Source organism: Lontra canadensis, unplaced genomic scaffold, assembly GCF_010015895.1.
Source record: "Lontra canadensis isolate GAN:19392208 unplaced genomic scaffold, GSC_riverotter_1.0 scaffold1, whole genome shotgun sequence".
Lineage (NCBI taxonomy): Eukaryota > Metazoa > Chordata > Mammalia > Carnivora > Mustelidae > Lontra > Lontra canadensis.
In genome coordinates, this window is record NW_022630995.1 from 55,641,117 (window position 1) to 55,665,332 (window position 24,216).

A 24,216-nucleotide genomic window follows, 5' to 3' on the forward strand; every position below is an offset into this window, starting at 1 on the left:
GTAGAACAATTCCCTAGAGTTATGGACAATTTGCCTTTTGTTACCCAATGAGTAAAATCCAACCTTTATGGTAAGAATGCCTTTGCATTCCTGTGGCCCTGTGCTTGTTCTGCCTTCTCCAGGTGATGAGGGAAATGAGTCTCTGTCAGATTCAGGGTCACGGATGGAGCTGGGCTCCCCAGAGAAGCCAGTGAGATTCGGAAATCGGGGGTCAGTCAGAGCTGGCCCCTGCAGGCCCCCGAGGAGGTTCCACACAGCCTCCCTCAGTGGTTCTCCCCCAGGGGCTGTTTTGCCTTCCAAGCAACATCTGGCAACATCTGGAGATATTGTGGTTGTCCCAACAGGTGAGGGTGGGGGCAGTGCTGCCCGCATGTTTGGATAGAGGCCAGCGAAGGTTCCAAACACCCTACAACACATAGGACAGCCCCCACCATGAAGAATTATCCAGCTCGAAACATCCATAAATGTCATTGTTGGGAAACCATGGCCTCACTGAAGAGATCAGAGACACACAGCTCGACTTTATAAACCCTGAGTTTCTAAGGTTTCCCACTACCCAAGAATTGAGCATTCCTGTGAATACTCTTGTAACCGGAAATGGCATAACGCAAAGAACGATTCCTATCAATCTAAGTGGAAACACTCTGGAGCGTTCCCAGAGCGTTCCCAAAGTCACCTGTCTTAGGCTTTCCTGATACCACAGGACACATCCTGCGAATGGATGCACACCGTAGCTGGAGACAAGCCCAGACGCTCGGGACCCAGCGAAGAGCTCATGCCCTCCACCCTGAGATGCTGGGTGTGACTTCTGGGGAAGGCGCTGGGGGGCGCCACTCTCGCAGTCTCTGAATGGGCTCATCCCCCTGCAAAATCAGCAGGGGTCACCTGTAGGATTAAATACCCAGCCTGTGTTGATTGCTTTTTTCTTGGGGGACTGACTGCTGGTGTGGAAACTTTGAACAGCGTGGAGAAATCTCCCCCAAGAATTAACACCTAAACGGGGTCAAGGATGAAAAGGGTGTTTTCAGGGCAAGAGAGACCCCACATGACTTTCCAAGGGGGACATCCTGCAGAGGAAGGAAAACATGGGTTAAGAGATGAGGAAATCCTTGGAGCCTGCTCTCACAGCCCCTTCTGCTTCCTTGCATTTAGATATTAAGTCATTGCTAGGAGGTGGAATTCACGAACAGCTAAGACCCAAAGTCACACCCGTGCTTGATGATATCAAGGCCATGGCAGAAGGTAAGCATCACTCCAGAAATGGGCAAGAGTGGGTTCCCACTGGAAGTCTCCTGCTTCCCAGGATCACGTTCCCCTTGTTTTCCCCAGATGTGGGCATGCCAACAGGCCAGGTAAAGACACACAGCATCACAAGGGTTTGTTTTATTTTGTTTTTAAGTTTGTGTAAAAGAGGTTGTACTAATGGTCTCCACATCCTTTGAAATAATAACAGCAGCATTTGCTAGGAGCCTGCCACCTGTTTTTGTAAAGAAAAGGAGGGCAGCCGTGTTCCTCCGGTGAGGGGGCATCTCACAGCAGAGCTCAGTATTTGCAGCAGGGACCCTGTGGCCCACAAATCCTAAAGTATTTACCATCTGTCCCCTTAAAGAAAAAGCTTATTGACTCTTGCTACAGAAGATGAGTAGCCTCGAGAAGTTTAGGTCTTTGGGGGTCTATTGGTTACGCTTTCCTTTTTCCTGGAAAGAACAACTTTGGGAAAAGAGGAATCTGTAGAGATATCTTAAGATACCACAGTCTGTGATCTAAGGGAGCAGATGTACTGATTTTAAGAAACTACATGTTCAATTGCAGTGAAAAAATAAGACTGTGAGCCCCTTCCAAATGTTGAGGAGATGTCTGTGCTAAGTGTTTGGTAGAGAGGACCGTTCATCTGTGTCTTACATTTGTCATCCTTCCACTGTGAATTCTTCCACGAGCCAGGATTCCCAAGAAGACAGGCCACAAAGGAAGGACATGTGTTGAAGTTGGAAAGTTAAGCTCATTCCTTTTGACATTCCTCCCTGCCATTCACCAACCCCCCCATTAGAGTTGAAAGACATGGAAACAGGAAACAGGATGACATGCAAAACAGGCCAGGAGTTGGTAAGATTCATTTTAACCAACCGATTAGTCTTTCCTTGCTCTTCTCCTTGACCCTGCAACTGTTCTACTTGCAACTGAAGGCATGTGCTCTGCTGTGGGTGCCACTTAGATGCCTCCCTGACACCTGCTTCCCTTGTCACGAGCCACGTCCTTCCAGTGCAAGGAAACTGAGGCCCAGAGAAGGGATGTGATTGTAAACACCCATTTCCCCTTCCTTCCTTCCTTACATACCTGGCCCCTGCCTATGCTTCCAGTCACGTCCCATGTCAACCCTCCAACCCCCAAACCTTCCTTTTCAAGCTATGAATCTCAGCCTTTATTCTACCATAGGTCTCTGTAGGCATAATTCTCTCTCAGACCCCTGTCCTGCACATGCTTCCTCGACCTGCTGATTTGTTCATTTCTTAATTCCCCTAGCTTATGTTTGGAGACACCCAACACAGTATCTGGCTCAGAGAAAATTATCATTTCTTGAGTGAATAAAGGCCTGCAGACCTTATCTTCATTTTCTAAGTGTAGAATACTGTAACTTTGCTGGTGATGGAGGAGAAAATAGATTATATTCTTTCATAGTCTTGCTTCAGTCACTAGGCAACTCCTTTTGACTACAAGCATCCTGATCTTTTAATGTGTGTAGTCATTTGATTTTTTTTAGTTACCCTTAATGTGCTCTTTGTATATATCTACCTATTTAAATCAGATTATAGTTGTTTTTATTTGCTTTGGGAATTTTGCTGACGATTCTTAGAGGTCTTTTGGAGGTGCCATTGATGTGGTATCAATGCCAAAGACCCTTTAAGTGGCTTAAACAACAGGAAATATATCATACATGACAAGATATTGGAGGTATGGCAATTCCAAAGTTAGCTGCTTCGGAGATTCGACAACACTGTCAAGGAGCCCTTGGCGGCCTGCCCCATCCTATGGTTAGTAGGAAGTATTACTTAACCAACCACCAGGAACAGACAATGACAGGAGATGGGTTCCTGGTTTCTCCTCATCCCCTCACTGGGAGAATTGTCACTCCTGTAAAATGCTGAATCTTCACTTCCCACATCTTTGGCATCGCTCTTGATAATTATCCTCTATGTCCCCTCATCATAGCTTCGTGTGTTTGCATTTACCATTGGGTTACTGATTTGGGCTGGCTCTGTGACCTTTACAATCAAATATCTCCAGTCATCTCTCTTCTCTTTGAAACATCTCTTGAGTAATTATGTGTCATTTCCCCAACACATATAGAAAATCTGTTTCTATCTGGTTTTCAACTAAGTGGATTGTTTGCTCATATAACTGACACTGGCTTCAGGTAAGGCTTGATCTAGTGGTGAGATTTTTTTTTTCCACCCAGCTGTTCTCTACAATGTCTGCATCATTCTAATGCAAACTCCCCTTATAATTGCAAGAGGGCTGACACCAGTCACATTGCTCCTCTTCCTCAACCAGATTTCCCTCCAGTTGCGGCATTCAGGGTTCCACAGCCATCTTTGGACCAGTGGTACACAGGGGAAATGGATAAGTGGGAAGTGGGACCCATGTTATCTAAACACAGTTTTCCTGCATCTCAATAGACGATGACGTGACTTCTGAGATGTCAACCAACAAAGTCCACAGCAAGTGTTTGTAGAAATCATTAGCCATAAAGTAATATTTAGAGTGTTGAGGGCCTTGAGTATTGAAAGTATGCCACGTACTTTTCCTAAACCCTATTCGGACTCATAAGAGTTCTGTGTGATTGGTATAGTCACTTCCATTTTACCAACTCAAGACAGTAAGGCTCAGAGATCATGTAACTTGTCCAAGACGAGGTAGCTGGGGAGTGGTGGAGTTGGGATTCAGATGCAGGTCTAACTACAAAGCCTGAGGGGCCTGGTCCACACTAGATGGAATTTAGGTACCAACACCACTGGAGAGTGTTAAGGCGTAGGGTACTTTTGGTGCCATGCATGGCAAGACATTAGAGAGTAACTTTGGAGGAGGAGTTAGAAATCTAGAGTTCAGGTGCTGGTGTGGCCATGGAAGGATGCTCGGCATTTGGAAAATTGATCTTTGGAGTTCTCCAGCTCCAAAATTATGTAATGGTAAATTTTGCACAAAAATATATGAATAATGCAGTGTGGTTGCTGTGTATCTTTACTTTTGGCCATTTTTACTGTTTGGATTATAGTTTCCTTTGAATTAAAGGCCATTAAAACAGATTTTATTGCTCTCTTCAGTGCTTCCTGCATTAGTGTTAAAGTTTTATTGTTTTTTTAAGCAGGCTAAACATGTTATAGTTTAGCCTCTGGTGTTGCCAAAGCGTCTTATACTATGCCTAATAAACTGCCCTGACTTTTTTTTTTTTTTTTTTTTCGTCCTTGACGGGAACCATCATTCCTGGAGGTTCTTCAATGCCAGGTTGATGTGTGGAGCGGATGGAGTAAACTCATTCCATCCCCCTGCTCCAAAAATCCATTTAATATATTGTCCTTAGATAGAGGACATATCAGATATTAAATTGATAAGAACAGATACTGCACTGGATCTTAGCCAAAAGGCTGAGAATCAATGCTTTGACAAATTTTTTGCTAAAAATTCTTTGCAGCCTTACGTGGTTAGTGGCTTTGGAGAAAGCAGAAACATGCAAATTCATCTGTGTTAATCTTTTTTGAGCTGAAGATCAGGAACTACAAAGGAAATGTGCTATGAGCTGGTAAAAATGTTAATTAACTAAAATTGAGAATCTAAAATATTTTTCCACTGACTTCAGATACATAATATATGTGATCTTGCTAAGTCTGGAATGACTCCCAGAGTTGTAACCCAGTAGATATTTTATAGACATAAAATACTTTGAAGGCTTTGGAAAAAATGTATATTTATTACCTCTGAGTCTTTCTTAGGACATGATGGAATAGTACACATAACCCAGAATGTCTGCAGACTATACTTAAATGGACACACATATTCTGGGCCATCAATTTATTTTATCACCCATCATTCTAGGTTGTTGTTGTTTGTCTCTTGCCTTAAAATACCTTCTCTTAAAATGGAAAGGACTCTGACAGGTAAACCACGTTAAAATGGGAGGTGTGTGTTGTGTGATGGGAGGCATACTTTGGCACACTCTTTTGCATCCTGTCTGTGTTTTTAGTTGCAACCCTGTTCTTTGTTTCTTGTTTTTGCTATGGTAGACATTCATTGACCCTCTAATATGAGCCCATGCTTTGCTGATAATCCTGGGAGGTAAGTGCAAGAGATGCAACACTGACTCCCAGAGTGGCTCTTTGACAAAGTCTTAAATACTACTGTATCTCCAATGCTATTAAGACATGACTGGACCAAAATTCCAGAGAAAAGATTGAAGCAGATGTGAAGATTTTATATCTAGGTCAGGTGACAAAATCTGGGGCCAATGGCCATACGGTCTAATCCTGGAAACCTCCCCATGTCTCAGGGTAAATCATCAGAGCTGGGTTGTGGTGCCATCTTGGGTGAGCAGACCCAAGAATCATAGACTCTCCTAAGAACCAAGAGATGACCCAGCCAGCTTCCTAATTTACATATGAGGAAACCGAGATCCCCAGAGGTGAAACAGTTTGCCAAAGATGCTATCACAAGGTGTTTGCAGAATTGGGATAAGACCTCAGGCGAGATCCCACAACACAATGCATTAAAGTGTGTGTGTGCATGTGTGTGTGCATGCGTTTGTATGTGCACATGGTTTTCTCACTCAAGTTGTATGTGGTTGCCAGGGAAGGTTAGGGGAAACCAGTTTTTAAGGGCATTCACACTTTCGCTTGCAACACCCAACTGTGGCTTAATGCTCTGCCATCTGTTCTGTGAGCGTGGAAGGCTTGCTGGCTTAGGAGAAAAGCAGTGCCCTCTGATTTAAATTTCACATCTTTTACTCCTGTGGCTTTAAGTCATTGTAGAAAAGGGTTGTAATTCACAACCTCCCTGGTCATGAATACATAGTTCTACACCTCAGAAAAATCAGGAAGATAGCAAACAATTATCAAGGATCTCCTAGTATAAGAATGTGTCCTGCCTGGGAGTCTCCCCAAATAGAACAGATGGACTCGATGACATCGTGGAATCTGTCTGAGCATCCTGATGCCCACATGCAAGGATGAATGTGGTGGTGGTTTCACCATGCTCAGATGAGAAAATCACTAAAGAACTTTCAGGAATCGGTTTCCGGTGACCATCAAGTGGCAAGGAAGGGATCTGTACCTAGACCTGCCTGAACCCCAAATCATACTCTTCATCTGCTACTCTGTTTAATTCCAGCTCTCTGAATATCCGTCGCTGAGATATGTCTGGGTGTGATCAGTTTTGATGTGGTTAAAACCTCTCAGGGTTGAAGATGTTAGCTTGTTAGGGCTGGCCTCTTCAAGACAGGGCGATGCTAGGGGAGTGACATCTTTTCCTACCATGACTGTTCCAGTGGCGGCCAGTGAATGCAGCAACTCGGTGTCCCCCTTGCATTCCTGGGCTTGTTCTTACTCCTTTTTCTTGTCCAAAGAGCCCTAAGGTGGGAAAGCTGAGCCGGCTGGAGTAGCTGGGCAAGGAGGCCAACAGTGTCTCTGTATTCCCCTAGCAGGCTCCTCCTCTGGTTGCCTCCCAATGTCTGTTATAAGTCCATCTCCAGTTCCCTGAAGGGTCCTTGTGGATGAGAACGAGTTTCCACTGCCTGCCTGGTGGGTGCTTCTGTCTGACGCTAGGTGTGTCCCCACAGCAATCAAGGAGACCAGAGAAGCCTTGTTGAATGTAAACAACACTTTAAAGGAGCTGAAGAGGTCAACTGCACAGCTTAACACCAGCCTCAGTGATGTGAAAAGGAATGTGGAGCAGTCACTCAATGACCCCATGTGCTCTGTCCCGCCAGTGGCTACCACTTGTAACAACATCAGAATGTCCCTTGGCCAGCTGGAGGACAATACCAACCTGGGTCAGGTGAGGAGGTGACCTTGATACAGGGCAGTGCCATTGGGACCCCTGTCAGATGAACAGCGGCCTGGGTCTCTGTTGGCGTCCTGATCACCACATTGGCACGGCTGTGGCCAGGCAGAAGGAAAAATGGGAAACCCCTCCCCTCTTAAGTGTTCTCTGCAGTTGATTTGGTGGAACCTACCAGAATGAATTCAGCTTTAAAAAGAAAAAAGGAAACAAGATGTATTTTTGTAGACCTTTAAAAATTAAAATATAGTTTCAAATGACATGCCTAGTATATTAACCACATATGCCTAAATATAAGGTAATTCCCCATATTCCAAAGAGAAAATTAGGTGGAAAAAAGAAGGAATTTGGAGCAACTTGAATATATAAAGTCCTGAGGTACAGATAAAATAATGTCTCCTAATGATTTTTAATGTATGAAGATAGTGGTATATACACGCTACTTTTTTTAATAAAATATTTTAATATGACTATACTCTTCACACCTTTCTATCTCATGGGCCAACGTTATGCACATTCTTCACCTTCAGTCTCAGTGTGTATGTATGAGTTATGCATATCACTGTGGTCACCAGTGCACAGTCTTTCAGAGACTGGGATCTTCCCTTGCATTTAAATTGTATAGGATTGAGTCTTCTGGGGGTGACTTTTTATTTTGATGTCCTTTCAAACATGCAGAAAATTTGCAAGAATGGTGCAGGGAACTCTTGTCTACACCCTTTCCCAGACACACCAGTTGCCAACCTTTTGCTCCATTTGCTTCATCATCTGTTTATCCATCTGTGTATCTACCAACTACTCATATTGTCATTTTTGTATAAAATACTGTCATTTGTATACTGTCATTTTATAAAATACTGTGCATTTTGTGTTTTTCTCAATCACTTGTCAGTAAGTTGCAGGTTATGTCCTCTTATCCCTAAATATTTCAGTGCCTTTCCTAACTGTACACAACTTTTATTATACGATTCTCAAAATTGGGACATGTAATGCTGACCCAATATAACCATCTAGTCCATGGTTTATATTCCAATTTTCCTAATTTTCCTAAAAAATCTGACTATACAGCTGTTTTTCTTTCTCGGGTCTAAGGGCCAGTCCAGGGTCATACATGGTCTTTAGTTGTCATGTCTGTTTAGTTCCTTCAATCTGGGACAGTCTTCCACCGTTGTCTTGTTTGTTTGTTAAATTTTTTACTTATTTATTTATTTATTTATTTAAATACTTAGGGACCATGCCAGACAGGGAGCTTGAACTCATGACCCTGAGGTTGAAAGTCACATGCTCTACTGACTGAGCCAACAAGGCACCCCTCCACCCGTTTTCTTCTTTTTTGACATTGACATTTTTGAAGACTATAGGCCATTTATTTTATAGAAGGACCTTCAATTTAAGTTTATTCAGTGTGCCCTCACGATTAGATTTGAGTCATGCATACTTGTCGGGGATATCGCAAGAGTGATATTGTGTTCTTCTTGGTACATCGTGTCAGGAGATCCGTGATGTTTGTCTTGGTGAGAGACAGAACACTTTAAGTCCATGTACAATGCTGTCAAGGAGAAATGTATTCCAGACCACTCACCAACATAACCTTTGGCTTTATTGTTTTTAAACATGTCTTTAAAGAGGTTGTTCATGCTTTATTGAAAAATATCCAGTACCTGAAATTGTGAGATCACACATATTTGATCTGTGTTAAATTTCTTTCCCTAATTTTTGCTAACTGCAGCAGGAGTCCTCCAAACATCTAAAACTTAATGCCTGTAGAGGCCACTCTGAACTAAATGTCTTTCTCCCCAGACAATATTCTATTGTTCAAAAGAAACTTAAATCATACCCTATAACATAGAGACTTTGGGACTTGGATATAAGATGACTCCCTTTTTTATGACAAATAATGTTGGCAGTATCCACCTTGCCTTATATTTTGTTTTATGAATTTTCAGCTCCCATCTTTGGATCAGCAAATTGATAATATTAATGATGTTCTTCAAACAGATTTGTCCAGCCTGGTCCAACAGGTATGCTTTTTTTGGAAAAAGAAAAAATACAGTGGTTTGTTTATATCATGTTAAAGGGTAGACTAGTACATAAGAAAAGAGGTAACTGGGAAAAAAAGCCCTAAAATTTTGGAAACAGGGCTGCCAAGAAGGTTGTTAACTATTATCCACCGGGTAATTTTTCTCATTGCACTTCAAGAAATGTGTGTTAAGCATCTGCTGTGTACAAAGCACCATGCTGGAGATGAAAAGCAAAAGATGATCTCACCTTCCTGGGATTCAGAATTTGATGGGTGTAGTGCCGAACACCATACTGACTCTGCCGCGAGGTGCCCTCCCACTCTGCGAGTCAGCCCTGTCACTTCGTCTCCTCCCCCTTGTGCACATTCACACACGCTGTGGGCTGCGTCTGCCACTCTCTCCTTCGCCCAGCCACTTAGGCTACAAAGTACTAGTTACTTAAAGCATTCAATATCACTTTCTTAAAGATTTATTTATTTATATTAGAGACGATGAGAGAGAGAGAGATTGCATGCAAGTGGGGGAGGGGCGGAGGGAGAGAGAGAGAGAGAGAGAACCTCAAACAGACTCCCCGCTGAGCACAGAGCCCAACATGGGGCTCGATCTCATGACCCTGAGATCATGACCTGAGCAAAAATCAAGAGTTGGAGGCTTAACCAACAGAACCACACACACCCCCCCCCCCCCCCCGTGTCACGTTCTTAATGAGGTCTTTCCTGGATATCTTGACCAAGTCAAACCCTTTTCAATGCATTGTTACAGCGCAGCAGATATTCTTTGTTAAGGTCCTCATAACTATAATTATTGCTTTAATGTGTCTGGTTCCACTTGAGTTGTAAGCCCTAAAATTGGCAAGGGCTACGTTGATCTAGAACATCATCATTTCCCTGAGAACCTACCAATTATTACTCTTTATTCAACCGATATGTTGAGTGCACCGTAAATACTTCTTTGTAGATTATGATTCAATAAGTGCGCCCTGGACCTGCAGGAAAGGGAAGGAATAATGGTACTCTTGACTCTGTCTTTTAGCACGGGCATAAAAAGGTCATCAGATAATCTGTTAAACACTCATCTAATTACAAAGTCAAGTGTCACCTTAAACAGTTCATTAGAAACTCCTGGTCTTGGGGCACCTGGGTGGCTCAGTGGGTTAAAGCCTCTGCCTTCGGCTCAGGTCATGATCCCGGGGTCCTGGGATCTAGCCCTGAGTTGGGCTCTCTGCTCAGTGGGGAATCTGCTTCTTCCTCTCTCTCTCTGCCTGCCTGTCTGCCTACTTGTGATCTGTCTGTCAAATAAATATATAAAATCTTTAAAAAAAGAAAGAAAGAAAGAAAGAGAGAGAGAAGAAAGAAAAAAAGAAAGAAAGAAAGAGAGAGAGAGAGAGAGAAAGAAAGAAAGAAAGAAAGAAAGAAAGAAAGAAAGAAAGAAAGGAAGAAAGAAAGGGAGAGAAATTAATTCCTGGTCTTTGTGTCCTGGTGTCCCCTTATTTGTTAATTGAGGGAGTTGTTCCAGGAGATCTGTAAGGCCCCTTCTCCCATAGAACCTCTTTCAATGGGTGACCTCAAGTCCAAAGGCAGATAAATTCAGTGGGGTCAGGTGTACATACACTCATCCAAACACCTGTGTGCTGGTGGCTTAGTCACTGTTGAGGAGACAGGAGTGGTAGATGTTCTTGTTCCAGCATCAATGTTACCAGGCTAAACTGGAAACTTGCTGGCACCATCAGTCTTACAAAGTCTGTAACTTAGAATAGACTGCTGTAAGAGCCTGTCATAGGCCGGGTGGCTTCTCAACGAAAGAAATTTATTTCTCACAGTTCTGGCAACGGGAAGTCCAAGATCAGAGGGTTAGCATAACCGAGTTGTAGCGAGAGACCCCTCCAGGTTGCAGATGGCCATTTTCTCATTGTATCTTCATGTGGTGGAGAGAGCTATCTGGGGTCCCCTTTATAAAGTCCCTAATCCCATTCTTGAGGTTTCATTCTCATGACCTCATCACCTCTGGAAGGTCCCACCTCCTCATACCATCCATCACTCAATGTAAGGGGTTAGGATTTCAGGGTGTGATGCCTGGGACGGGAGGCAAGGGTGCCCAGACATTGAGTCCATAACAAGTTGTAATTGATACAGTATTCCCCAGCAGATAGCTAAAGACACCAGCAGACAGCTAAGAAACACAATGAAACCCTTCTGGAGAAAACACTCTGTTCAGTTGAGTTATTTGGAAATAATGACCTCTTCTTGTCCTAGATTTATCCCCTAAAGGACATAGCTTGGCATGGCTGCTTTGGTTTTCACTTCAGCCTCATTAAAAGCTGTGTGTTGGGTGAGACTAGATCCCAAGTCTAACTTTCTAATTGCTCTGGAAAATACGGCTCTGGTTTGGAAACTCACTTTCTGCCTGCACATGGAATATTGCACAGATCAGGGCCTCCTCAGCTGCAGGGCTGTCTACACTGTTGATGATTCTCTGTGGTGGGGGCTGACCCATGCATTGAAGGATATTTATGAGCTCTGGGTCCCTGCTACATAGTGCCATACTTGTGATAACCAAAATGTCTCCGGACATTGCCAGGTGTCCCCTGGAGGGGACACTGAATCGCCCGCAACTGAGAAACACTAGTATAGATAACATGAGTTAACAGTTTAAAAGCAAAAAACTTTTAGCAATGTCTTTGATGGATTCAATTTAAAGAGAAAGTCCTCTCTAAGAAGGGATTTTTTGGTCATCTTTTAATGACTGTATAGTGATGATGTCAGCCAGAAAATGACTGCTAGCATTTTTATTTTGCTTCTTTCCTCCATGCTAAGCTGAAAAGTCAATCCTCGTTAATTGCCCTTCTACTCACTACGTGTATCAATTTACTTTGAACTATTTTCTAGGGCTATAAATCCTTTAATGATATTCCTGAGATGGTGCAAAATCAAACCACAGACATCATATCAGGTGAGAGTCAGAGTTTGAAGTAATTTTGTTTCTCTCTTTGTTAAGCATTAAGTGATTAGCGCACACACAAAAAATGTATTGTTAAGAACTGTTTTTTTTTTTTTTTTCTCTCTTAAAAAATTTCTCTCACTGATCTGGAAGATTAAATGAGTTTCAGACCTTTTTAATTGTGCCACCTTCACACAGTGATTTAGATTTTAAGAAATGATAATCCTATTGAATTCTGATTAACATTGTCCTGCTGGCAAGAGAGGCAAGGTCAAAGCCACACTCTAGTGAGCAGGCCTCATCCTGAGCTATCAGAACTGGAGACAACTGTGGTTAAACTAGGAAGGTCACATTTTGATTGGTTTCCCTGGGGAAAAACTGTAGATTATTATATTTTCTTAAAAAAAAAACAAACGTTAAAATTCATTTTTTTCTAAGAATACTATGTATAAGGATTTATTTTGTCTTTTTAAGAAGATGTTCATCTGCTTTTTGATGTTGCTGTAATGGTATCTTAGGCTCTTAAGGTTGCTTAGGATTTTTGGAGGAGCAGAACTGATATTGAGAGAATTCTCCTAGTCTTAAATGATCAAGTCACATTGTATTCTGGTTATGGTATTCGGGGTGAATTCACAGAGAAAGAGTGCAGTACACACAGTTCTATGCACAGCAGTGGAAATAGACAGGGGTTATTTGCTTAAAGAAGAAATCTCTGAAGCTATGTGAGATTTTCTTCTTCTTTTAAAGCATCTTCTCTGTGCTTCCTTTTTTCTGTTGACTATGTGGTTTTAAAATGTTGTGTTAGAGGTCTTTGATTATTTTTGTCTCCCTAATAGTGTTCTTTCAACCCTTTAAGATTTGGGGTTAAAAAAGGTATTTTATCCTATCACACAGGTCTTTAGATATTTTGTGGTTTCCTTTTTGTTTCACCTAAGATTCTACTTTAAAATATTAGGAGATAAAAGACAAAGTTCACTCTTTCCTATGCTAACATCTGAAGGCTAACACGCGTTGTACGTCTGAGAGCCACCTGCTTACTAATTTCTGTGTTTACTTTTTTTTTTTGTTCTCCCTTTCTGGACCTCTTCTGCCAATACGTGCAGCCCTCCCTTGTAAGTCTGGCAAAGCAAGGTGTGCAGTATGCGTGAGCGAGGCCCATTGCACACTGTCATTGCCTCAACACAAGCCAGAGTTTTCCCAGGTCTGGGCGAGTATCAATCACTCCATTCAGCTGAATATCAATTGCTTATTTTCATGTCCTTCCAAAACAAATAAGAACCCTTAGCTCCCATGTTTTGATCATTTGGTCCTACCCCGCACACATAGTTTGAGTGCCTACTGTGTCCCAAGCTCTGCTGGGTTCTGGGGATGGGAGATGGATAAAGCATGATCCCCGCCTTGCCCTTCAACTGGGCATGTACACAGATGTCATTTACCACACTATGGTAACATGACAAGGTATAAGCAAGCGGTTCAAAAAGTGGGAAAGAGTAGTGGAAGGCTTCCTGGAGGAAGCAACATCCAAACTGGGGCCTGAGGGAAGTATCGAGGGAGAGAGGATACCAGCCAGGTACAGAGTCACCCGAGCTGTCAAGACCGGGGAGTTGTGCGGTGTGGGAGAGCAGGACAGCCTGAGAAGCAGAAGGAACCTGATTCTGAGTTGAGGGAACTGTTCATAGGGGAGGAAAGGTCTGCATCCCACATCTCTCAAACTCCCAGAAATCCAAGAGTTAAAGAAGAGACCCATTGAGTCAGCTTGTTGAAGATCCTGGGGTCTTCAGGTACATTTAGAAGAGACTAGAGCCACTGTGGATAGCAGTCTTCTCCTAGGAGCTCTGTGTGAACAACCTTTGAAAAAGATTCGCACCATTTTATGTCATTCCATTTTGATTCATGCTACCATTTACCCAAAATTCACCAGGAGCCCTGGGATCACATTGTGAGAACAGTTAGTCTTGTCTCTGCTTCTACAAAGAAATTGATCTCCCTTTTCAGGATCAGTGGACATTTAAATGATTAGTATGTTGTTAGTACACCCATGTCAAGAATCACTGCAGTAGCACCAACTTCAGACCCGTGTGAGCATTAAATTAGATGATGTCTCTGTCCTGGGTAGCTTTGATACCAGGACCCATCACAATGAACAAACCCTTTTCAAAAAATTAGAACTTCTCTTCTCTCTGAAAGGTTAGGATGGATGTTAATAGAAACTCTTTGACCATTGGGAATGCATCACTGTCTGCATAGGAGAAACACAGATGAACTTTAACACATCTCAATTTGTAGGAGTCAAATCAAATTTTAACAAAAATGTTGCCTGGGGTCATTTGTTCAAAAAATTGTTCCTGGCGAAATACTGTGTTGCTGAATGCTATTTATTATTAAATTATTTTCTCAAAATCATTTAATGGAAGCTTTGGAGTTAGACAAACCTGACATTCAATCCCATTTCTAGTGCTTCCTGGAAAAAAAAAAAAAAAGATCTTTGGGGAAATAATTAAACTTCAATGGGCCTCAGGGTCGCTTAGTAAAATAGGAAGAAGATCTACCTCAGTGAAATAAATGAGTTAACATTTATAAAAGTGCCTGGTCCATGGTAGGCATGCCATAGGCTTTAATCACCAGATTCATTTTATTTTTTAGTGAAATAAGCAGCAGAAGAAAACTCTGGCTTGACTTAAGCACCATGTCATTAAAGTCAGCTCCCATAGCTTGCTGTTCTGTTAAGTAATTGCTCTTTGATGGTCTTGGCTACATTTGTGCTGTTGTAGAACCTTTCCATGTTTGAAACACACGCATAACATGGGGAAAACTTATAGGGGTTGAAGCTTTTCATTTTGGTTCCAAAACAGAGTTTCTGTTTCCCTTAGGTTTGAAAATGCATAACCTGGGTGTCTTTGCTTTCAGATATCAAAAGTTCCTTGAATTCCCTTGGTTCAAATATTGAAAATATAGGCGAGCAGATTCCAATACAGGATAAGCTGTCCAATTTCATGGGTTACATTAATGACACTGAAACTTACATCCACCAAAATTTACCCACATTGGAGGAGTATGATTCGTACAGGTGAGTGCCCCTCGCCCTCTCCCCACCCAAAGCTGGCAAGCTAGGGGGTGAAACTTGTTCTGGAACAGGGGAGAAATCAGACCTGATAACCGGGATCATGTTGTGAGAGAAGATTGTACAAAGAACACGTAACTTGGTATGTGTTAATCCTAGTTTATGTTTATTTAATAAGTTGGAGCGCTGGCTTTGGCAGCATGTATAGTAAAATTGGAATGATACAAGATAGCATGACCCCTGCCCAAGGATGGCATGCAAATTCATGTATATTTTTAAAAACTGAAGACTGGAAGTTCTTGAGCCAAACAGTCAATAATTTGCAATTCTGACGTCATTAATGGCTTCTAGAATCACAGTTGTAACTATCTAACATATGTAAAAGGATTTGAAAGCCTATAAAGGAATTAAGGAGGGCATTTGGATAATATTCTAATTTTCACTGGCTTATAAAATCAACATATCAAGGTCGGTTCTTAGAGAAAGAACATCCTTGAAATGAGTAAATTACTCGAGAGCTCATGTAAGCAGTTGTGCTCCTCAGCTGTGGATTGACCCATTAGAAAACATTAGCCAGTGGGGTTTGGCCTTGGAGATGACTGTGGACATCTCAGGCAGGAGTGCTAAGAAGTGGTGGACTTACAGACTGGATGTACTTCAAAGACCATGTATATGAGAGGTAAGATGTGCTCTCCTCTCTGAAAGGCTCAGCCCCACCACCTTTCAGTTTCAGAATCATTCTTTTTGCCCAGACTCATGGAAATTTCAGAGACTTCCATTTCTGTTCAGATATTTATTAAGCAAGAACCCAAGATAAATAATAAAATAATAACAATAATTGCTTGCAATTCAGGAACAGTTACGGCCTGCCATCCAAAGAGCTGTACGCATGACATCTCATTGAATACTCCAAAACAAACAAACAAACAAACAAACCAACAAAAAAAAAAACAACCTGCAGGGTTCTGTTCTATTTGTAACCTTGTTTCATAGATGAGGAGCTTGAGGCTCAGGGGAGTGGAATAACCTTCACAAGGTCAGTGGTGATGTTTGGGAGGAGGGTTTTCAACCCCCATCTGAGAATGCTCTCAGTTATTGCCCTGTAATCAGCCATTTTCTTACCGTGTGGCTAGGTCACCCCAGCAGGTGTCAGGACAAACATAAGACTGACCCTTTCTCAATGAATTTACAATCTCATTAGAGGTTCGAGTTTCACAAATGGAAAGAACCATGCAATTATCTGTCTACACATTGGGTCCCCCTGCCCTGAGAACCAGAAGCTTATTTTTAAAAGATTTTTAACCAAGCCGGTGAAGCACACATTAACCGCAAGTGATTTCCGAGGCCAGGATCCGTGATTTGTTTGATTTGGCCTCTCCAGTATCTGGAACAAAATAGCCACAGCGTGGGTGCAGGTGGCTTTTACAATTATTGAGATTGCTCTTAATTGAATGAAAAGTTTCAGTGGCAGCTTTTGTTGCAGAAGTAAATTTTTTATTTTTTAGTGTTTTGACGGCTGGGAAGCATTTCTACCCTTGAATGCTCCTCAGCTGCTGGAAAAGGTTGTAGTACATTCCGGGAATGCCAGTAAGACTTAATTGAGGGCCCATTATCCTAAAATGTCTCACAGGACCATTACAAAATTAAGATTTGCATTCTGCAAGTACTTGATTTAGGATGCTCTCGTAAGTTCTGAAATATTTAGTTCACTCCCCGTGTAGAGTTTCTGGTTCAGCAAAGAATACAGTGCTCCCGTCCCCAATTATTCCTGTAATCCCAAAGCATTTTAGAGAAGGACCAGGGAAAAGAACCTGATATTTCTTTATCTGTTGTCTCATCCTGATCTGTCCACATCTCATTATCATTATAATAAGTGCTTGCCGCCTCAGGAACCTTGACAGAACTTGCAGGTCTAAAGGGGTGCAGTTATCAGTAGCTTTGGAGTACTTGAGTAAACTCCGCTTACAAGCCCCACGGAAATGAAGCAAAGGAAGGAAGCAATAGTCTCATGACCAATGAGCGAGACAGAGCTCTTCAAAACCAAGATAAAAATTAAGGTTTCTTGCCAGTTGGGTTGGAGGACTGGGGTGGGAAGGGTTCTTATAGCTACAATGTCACTCTCTGAGCCCTTAACAGGGGAATCCGGTATCTGATTGCAAAGTGTTACTTGACTGCTCCAGCCCTAGCCCAAGAGCTTTTGTGTTATCATGACATCAACCTCTTTTAAGTATAATAACACTGTGCTTGCTTCACTAGGTGGCTGGGTGGCCTAGTTGTCTGCTGTTTGCTGACACTCGTGGTGGTTTTTTATTACCTGGGCTTGATGTGTGGCACATGTGGCTATGACCGCCATTCCACCCCAACTGAACGAGGCTGCGTCTCGAACACTGGGGGCATCTTCCTCATGGTGTGAGTGTTTGCTCTTCCTTGCCCCGTCAGGGGGCTGTGGGGGAGGGGTGGTGGAAATGCAGGGAAAAAAACAGATGACACGAAGCCAGTGGCCTCTGGGCTAAGTGTTCTGGGTTCCAGTGGAGTGGGCGTCCTGTTGTGTTTGTGCTTCTGTCAGTGTGGGAAATCCCACCATACATTAAAAAGTAGAAGAAAACTCGAAATTGTTAGACTTTTGATAGATAGGCTTAAACACCGTGTTTCTATATGGTGGGCTCCTCTGTAGTGAAATTATTTCTAAGCTTGCCATCTTGATTCCCATTCTATTTTCTCTCTCTCTCCTTCCCTCTTTCCCTCCCTCCCTCCATCCATTTATTCACCAGAAACTTGCTGAGGGTTGTTCTGATCTTAGACACTGTTCTCTGTGGTCAACAGTATCGTTAGCTTGTTTACTCTGAAACTCTGGAAACTTGATTTAGCAAAGAGATTGCTGACCCAGCACCCTTAGGATTTAGACACGAAGCCTTAATCAGTGATAAGAGAAGGTGTGGGGTACCAGCGACGAGCATTTGTGCCTGCTTCCAAGATATTCATATCCAAGTTCATTGTTCTGAAACAAACAAGCAAGCAAAAAACCCTTACTCTACCAGGGTAGGACAAAGCACGTGGGGCACGAGCTGGCTGTGACTGCAGTTGGGCCAGAAATGTCAAGCAGGAAGCAGAGATAGAAGCTTTGAATGTGCCCCAGAGAGGAAGCTGTGTGGCTTCCCAGTTGACATATTCTTTTCCAGTCTGAACCTCAAGAATCAGCGGCAGGGAGCGTGATAGGGCTCAAAGAGGAAAGTAAATGTTTAGAACAAGTCCCTGGAGCAATGGAGACTCAAAACCTCAGCCACACTCTCTCATCTCAGCCTACATCACTAGTGCCAGGCTGAGAAAATCAGGCAAGCAAGTGTCCTGCATTAATGTGCTTTTCCAAACATTGGGTCACTGAATTAATTAAACTGAACTGAATTAAACTGAACTAAACTGAATTAATCAGATTGATGAGCCATGATGGTATGGCCTTTCCATCAAACATGGAACCTCCTGTATAGTACAAGTCTTTCTTAACATTAATGTAGCACAAGAGCCTTTTGTGGGTTTTGTTGTTGTTGGTGGTGGTGGTGGTGGTGGTGGTGATGCAAAAAAGATTTTTTTTTTAAAGATCTTATTTATTCATTAGAGTGAGAGAGCACACAAGCAGGGGGAGAGGCAGAGGGAGAGGGAGAAGCAGACTCCCCGCTGAGCTGGGAGCCCAATGTGGGGCTCAATTCCAGGACCCAGAGATCATGAACTGAGCTGTAGGTAGATGCTTAACCATCTGAGCCACACAGGTGCCCCCCAAAAAAGTGGTTTTATTAAAGCATGGAGACAGGACCCATGAGCAGAAAGAGCTGCCTGGGACACAATAGTCTTACAAACAACCTTAAAGCTAACAACACGGGAGTCTGCCAAAATTGCACAAAACTTAACAGAGCTCCATGCATAGAAAAGCCTATTTGCTCACATACCCATATTTAATTAATGCAGCAAGGAACAGTATATTGCCCTGAGTTTTTGTTCCAGTGTACCCAGTTACAGATAGAAAATTAGTTTAATGTTCAGATTTTACTAATCCTGGTACTTGGCCGTTTTGTCAGTGTTTTGATGATAAGTCGATAGATCCCACCTTTTTAACTGCTTGATGGGAGAGAGTACATTGCTCTGAACAGGTGCATTTTCTGTAAAATTCTATTTGAACATTTTGAAGGGACAAAACCAAAATATGTGCTACTTGCTTCAAAGAAGAAAGAAACAGGGGAGTCATGAGCCATTGGAGGGAGACTAAAATTATTTCCGTTTGGGTATAATTCTCACCTCTGCAGAGTAAGGAATCTCTAAAGAGACAAAGTCACACGGAAGCCCGGGGCTTGGGAACAATGGGCTTTATCACACTATAGGGAAAAGGCTGATCAGATGCATTTCAGGTGGCCTGCAGCCTGAGGATGGTTGTGGGCTCCGTGGTCACCCACCCCACAGGATGGAATTTGCGTTTGGCAGGCCCTTCCATCTCCTGAGACATCTGGCAAACAACTGGATAATTGTGAAGGGGGAAAGTGATACAAGTATAGCTGATCTAGTCAAACGAATTAGAAAAATGTAATTTCTTCTTAAAAACCGTTTATTTGTCTGTAGGAACCAGAAAGAGTATATTTTGTTCAGCTGTAACCACAAGACCACCTGTCCTTAAAAACAGCGACACCATATGTTGAAGAACATGGTCTCTTCAAAAACCAAGAATCCTTATCCCCCTGGGGCTCCTAGTGAAAGATCAGGGGGGAGGAGAGGCAGAGAGCCCTGACTCTGCTCTGATCCTGTGTCTTCTAAGAGTCCAGGGAGCATATTGGGGACTGGATGGGATACAGCGGGGAGCGTACATCTGTCTCCAAGGCCCATGGAAGGTCTCCCCTGAGGGAAGGAAAACTAACCCAGGCAGCAAGAAAACTGTTTCTTATACTGACATGCACTGTGAAACTTCCAGTTTTAGCTGTTGGAAACCGTGCTCAGATTATCCGGAGCTTTGAAGAGAAGCTAATACCCAGCATAGCCACAGGTATCACAAGATGGGCCACAATGGTAGCAAGTTGAGAAAGCAGTTTGTTAGGCTGGAGCAAGGACCCTAAAAACACAACAACTGCCTCGACCAAGTCATTCCCATTCTAGGGAATGACTCTAAGTAGGACCCAACTACAGACAAAACATCACAAGCCATATTTTTGCACATTTAGTTATAATTGTGAGGCACTGGGGATGACACAAACGTCAGCCACCAAGGAGCAGGAGATCCTGAGGTCACTGAAATGGAACGAGGTTGGCTACCCTCAATGGTTGAACAAAGTCCTGAAGATGTTTAATTAGGGCTCCTGAGATTACGCGCATGTCACTAACCGTGTAGGTCAGGAGTCAGCACACATTTCTATAAAGGTCCAGATAATAAATATTTTCACTTCTGCTGGCCACAGATGGTCTTTGTTGCCTGTTATTTTTCTTGTACTTGTTTTACTTCTCCTTCTCCTCCTCCTTTACAGCACTTTAAGCACATTCTTCTCAGCCATTCTTCTCTGAGTGACAGGCCTTGGGTGATGCTGTGTCCCTTTTCTAGATAGAGGCATTTTTGGAAAACAAAGTCTGGGAATGCTAACAGTAAGCTCTTGAGAGTAGCTGTGTTTGTCTGAAGTGTCCTATCGAAGGTTTGGATGATTTTTATAACTCTGATGCCCGCACATGCTCGGGCACACAGTTAAAACCATGGTGACTGGCTTTTGCTTCACACATGTTCCCCTTCCCTATGCGCTCCCTAACTCCAAAGCCTTTCAGAACAGAGAAACTCGGGCTGACAGAGGCCCCTGCAGAGAACATACCTTGCTATTTATTCCAGCAACACCAGGCAAATATTTGTAATTACACCTTAAGTGTGTCCACCGGGCAGAATCCCACCCTCAAGAAGGGAGGCTATGTTTTTAAGTCTATCAGCCTACACACTTCTGAGGGTCTTTCCCATTTGTACTGGTGATGATACAATCATCTGTTATGATCTAGCTGTTCTACCTAGACTCAGTCGAGAGTCTGCTCTGTCTGTGTCTACATCCAAGTAACTGAGCACCCTAGAGAAAGGTCACACAATGGGGCACATTGGCATCCCTACAAAATTATGACTCCCACCTCAAATGGATCCTTCAGAGTTCTACAAGCTTCCTTGTCGTACCTCCCCATTTCCTTCTTTCTTCCTCCCTTCCTCGCTCCCTCTCCCCTTCCCTTCCTTCTGTAATGGCTTTTTCCACTCATATATCCATCCTCCTTGTTTTCCCCTTCTCTTAGCAGAAGGCTGGACTTCCTTCTTCACAGAGAAAATAAAAGCTATCACACACCTTCTCAAAACTCCAGCGTCCCTGCATCCATGACACACGCAGTTCCTTGAGCAGAAGGACATCTGCCTTCTGGCCCCTCCCACCTGCTGTTCCTCTCCCATCCCTGCCCTGAAGGTACCCTGGATTCGCCCTCCCTCTCCCTCGTCCTCATTCTCTTCCCCTCTCCTAGCCTGGCTTCTCAACACTTAAAACACATTTTGCTTTCTCCCCTCTTGAAACTGGACAACAGAAAACTTCCTAACACCACTTCTTCCCTCTCACACCTCCCCCTGCGCAGATGTCTAGAAATAATGATATTTGCTGTTTTCTTACTCCCTGCTCTGCCCAGGCCACTCCCCTGCCCTCTGGTCAGCAGTGGCCTCCAGGCTTCCAGCCAGGGGACTTCCAGTAGTTCCCTGGAATGTGCCCTCCCTGCAGTGATTGGGTCCCCTGTGCTCCCTACCCACTGCAGACTCCCCTTTGTTTTCCCTTCCATGACCCCGTGCCCTAGTGCTTTCGCTCCCACACTGCAACTCTCTCTGGCCGCCTTATTCACTAGCTGCCCTCCCACCACCTGCTCCTCAAGCAGCACAGTCTCCCAGGCCGGGGCCCAGGCTGCCTCTCCCTCCAGTCCCAGCCCCAAGGACCAGTGGTCACTTATAAGCAGCTGATTGCCTCATGCCAGCCTGTAACCCAGACGTGTGCGCTCTGCACACAGCCGACTCTCCTCCAACTCCACACCTCGTCTCGCGGGGAGCAGGACCAGATCCCACCCTCTCTTCCCTTTCTCAACACCAGTGTTTCCTTTCCCTGCTGACAAGCCCTGGCATCACCCGGGGCCCTTCCTCGCCTTCTCTTGCCTAGAATCTCCTGCACATCCTGTTGTGTCCATCTCTTGTGTCCCATCTCTTCTGTCCCCTGCCTCCAGCCACATCAGCCCACCACCCCAGGATGGACGGCAGCCTCCTCAGTGGTAGCCCCATCCACGCAGGCCTCTGTCCCTCCTGTCCTGCATGCTCTGACAAGAATGTTCTTCCTCAGAGAGAAACGGGGTTATGCTCTTTCTATGCTTCTGGGCCCTCAGCAGCCACCCCTTCCTGGACCAGCCAGGTCCTGTCCCCTGTACCCCTGCACCCGTGCACCCCTGCCTGCCTCCTGAGCTGTGTTCATGCCTCTCTCAGCCCTCCCTCTGCATGCAGAACCACGTTGGCCCCTCTCAAACTCCCCATGGTACATTTCCTACCTCGGAACCTCCCTACTCAATGCATCAACTGCAGAAGGCCAGATTCACTCACCTGACTCCAGAGGCGATGTCTGAATCATGGTGCTGGGCTGCAAGGAGACCAGAGACTAAAAGCATTCCCTAAATTTATGACTGGGACTGGAAGGTCACAGTGCTTACCATTTCCTGGCTCCAGTCTAGAGCAGGTGGGCTCACTTAACCTGCACAGAGCAAAGACTCTAGGTCCTTTTCCTACACTGCGTAGGTAGGAGTAGTAAGTACTGGTAGGTAATATTGGACCTGTAGGTTTTTTTGTTTTTTTTTTTTTTTAAGTAATTTTTGCATCCAACTTGGGGCTTGAACTCATGACCCGGAGATCAAGATCTTGTCACATGCTTTACCAAAGGAGTCAGCCAGGCGCCCCTGAATGTTGAATAATTTACTGTAGAATTCCAGACTTCATTTCTGCTTTATTTTGGTTTTGGTTTCCAGCGGGGTTGGAGTCAGTTTCCTCTTTTGTTGGATACTGATGACCATCGTCGTTCTCACGTTTGTCATTGGTGGAAACATGGAAAAACTGGTTTGTGAGCCGTATCAAAACGGGAAGTTATTCCAGGTGAGGATGGCTTCCGGGCCCGCTGTAAAAAGGGCTTGAGTGGAAACTGATTTCCCCATATCTTGTGGGGGCAAAAAGATGAGCATTTTGGGTTTTATTCAGTAAATTAAGATTACTTCTATTTGTCAGAGCAAAAAAAAAAAAAAAAAGTAAAGTATTGTTTTTCGAATGTCAAGTAAAATGAGCACAAGAAGTTAAGACCTGCTCATCGATGTGGACTGTAATGGGGAGGGGGGATTCCCAAGGTGGGGTAGCCCAGAAGGCTTCTGACATTTTAAAGGGTTTCTCAAATGACAGTTGCCCATGCCGATGCTTTGAGACCTTCAATTTAAGTGAAAGACATTGAAAAATTCTACATCTCATGGCTGAGTGTGGTCCCTGGAGGCCATCTGATGAGCCTGTTGGGAAATGAATTCAGGCTCCACCTTCTCCCTCTGAAACTCCGTCCTATGGACTCTATGGGACCACCTCTCAGTTCAGCGTCACTAATTAACGAGGAAGTCTGGATCTGTGTGGCACTCTTGTCACTCTGGCTTTCTGGTGCTTTTCTCCAGATTCTGGTTCTCAAAAAATTATTTCTGTTTTGCTGTTTTATTATATATGCTCTTTCACCTCAGATCTGTTATGAAACTTGGTGAGTGACTATGAAGGTAACCAGTTGTCATGGTATTTTAATTATTCAGTTGATTGAGGAAAATTAAATTGGGAGTGTCAATGTGTTAAATTATGTCTATTTGGGCTCTTCATAAAAAATAATAGTGATACATCAAGCCGGACTTCATTATCTTCCATGCTGTATGAAATTGCTAAAAAGGGGAACCCTCTTACACTGTTGGTGGGAATGCAAGTTGGTGCAGCCACTTTGGAGAACAGTGTGGAAATTCCTCAAGAAATTAAAAATAGAGCTTCCCTATGACCCTGCAATTGCTCTACTGGGTATTTACCCCAAAGATACAGATGTAGTGAAAAGAAGGGCCATCTGTACCCAATGTTTATAG

General features: G+C 43.6%; 1 protein-coding gene, 1 non-coding gene and 1 pseudogene across 13 annotated transcripts in view; 2 read left to right on the top strand and 1 right to left on the bottom strand.

The window, feature by feature from the left end:
• The window catches only part of PROM1 (prominin 1), a 126,108-nt gene that overhangs the window by 81,967 nt on the left and 19,925 nt on the right, over positions 1-24,216 (top strand). For all 12 annotated transcript variants that reach the window (XM_032854639.1, XM_032854636.1, XM_032854642.1 and 9 more), the window contains 7 exons: positions 1,153-1,242; positions 6,824-7,041; positions 8,991-9,065; positions 11,951-12,014; positions 14,910-15,069; positions 17,320-17,472; positions 23,095-23,218. In XM_032854639.1, the coding sequence (XP_032710530.1) occupies positions 1,153-1,242; positions 6,824-7,041; positions 8,991-9,065; positions 11,951-12,014; positions 14,910-15,069; positions 17,320-17,472; positions 23,095-23,218 (884 nt within the window). The remainder of the gene's footprint in view (positions 1-1,152; positions 1,243-6,823; positions 7,042-8,990; positions 9,066-11,950; positions 12,015-14,909; positions 15,070-17,319; positions 17,473-23,094; positions 23,219-24,216) is intronic.
• LOC116871920 lies at positions 4,464-4,652 on the bottom strand. Its single transcript, XR_004383563.1, has one exon. It is a non-coding gene; the product is annotated as a U2 spliceosomal RNA (small nuclear RNA).
• On the top strand, positions 15,247-15,340 carry LOC116871831 (annotated as a pseudogene).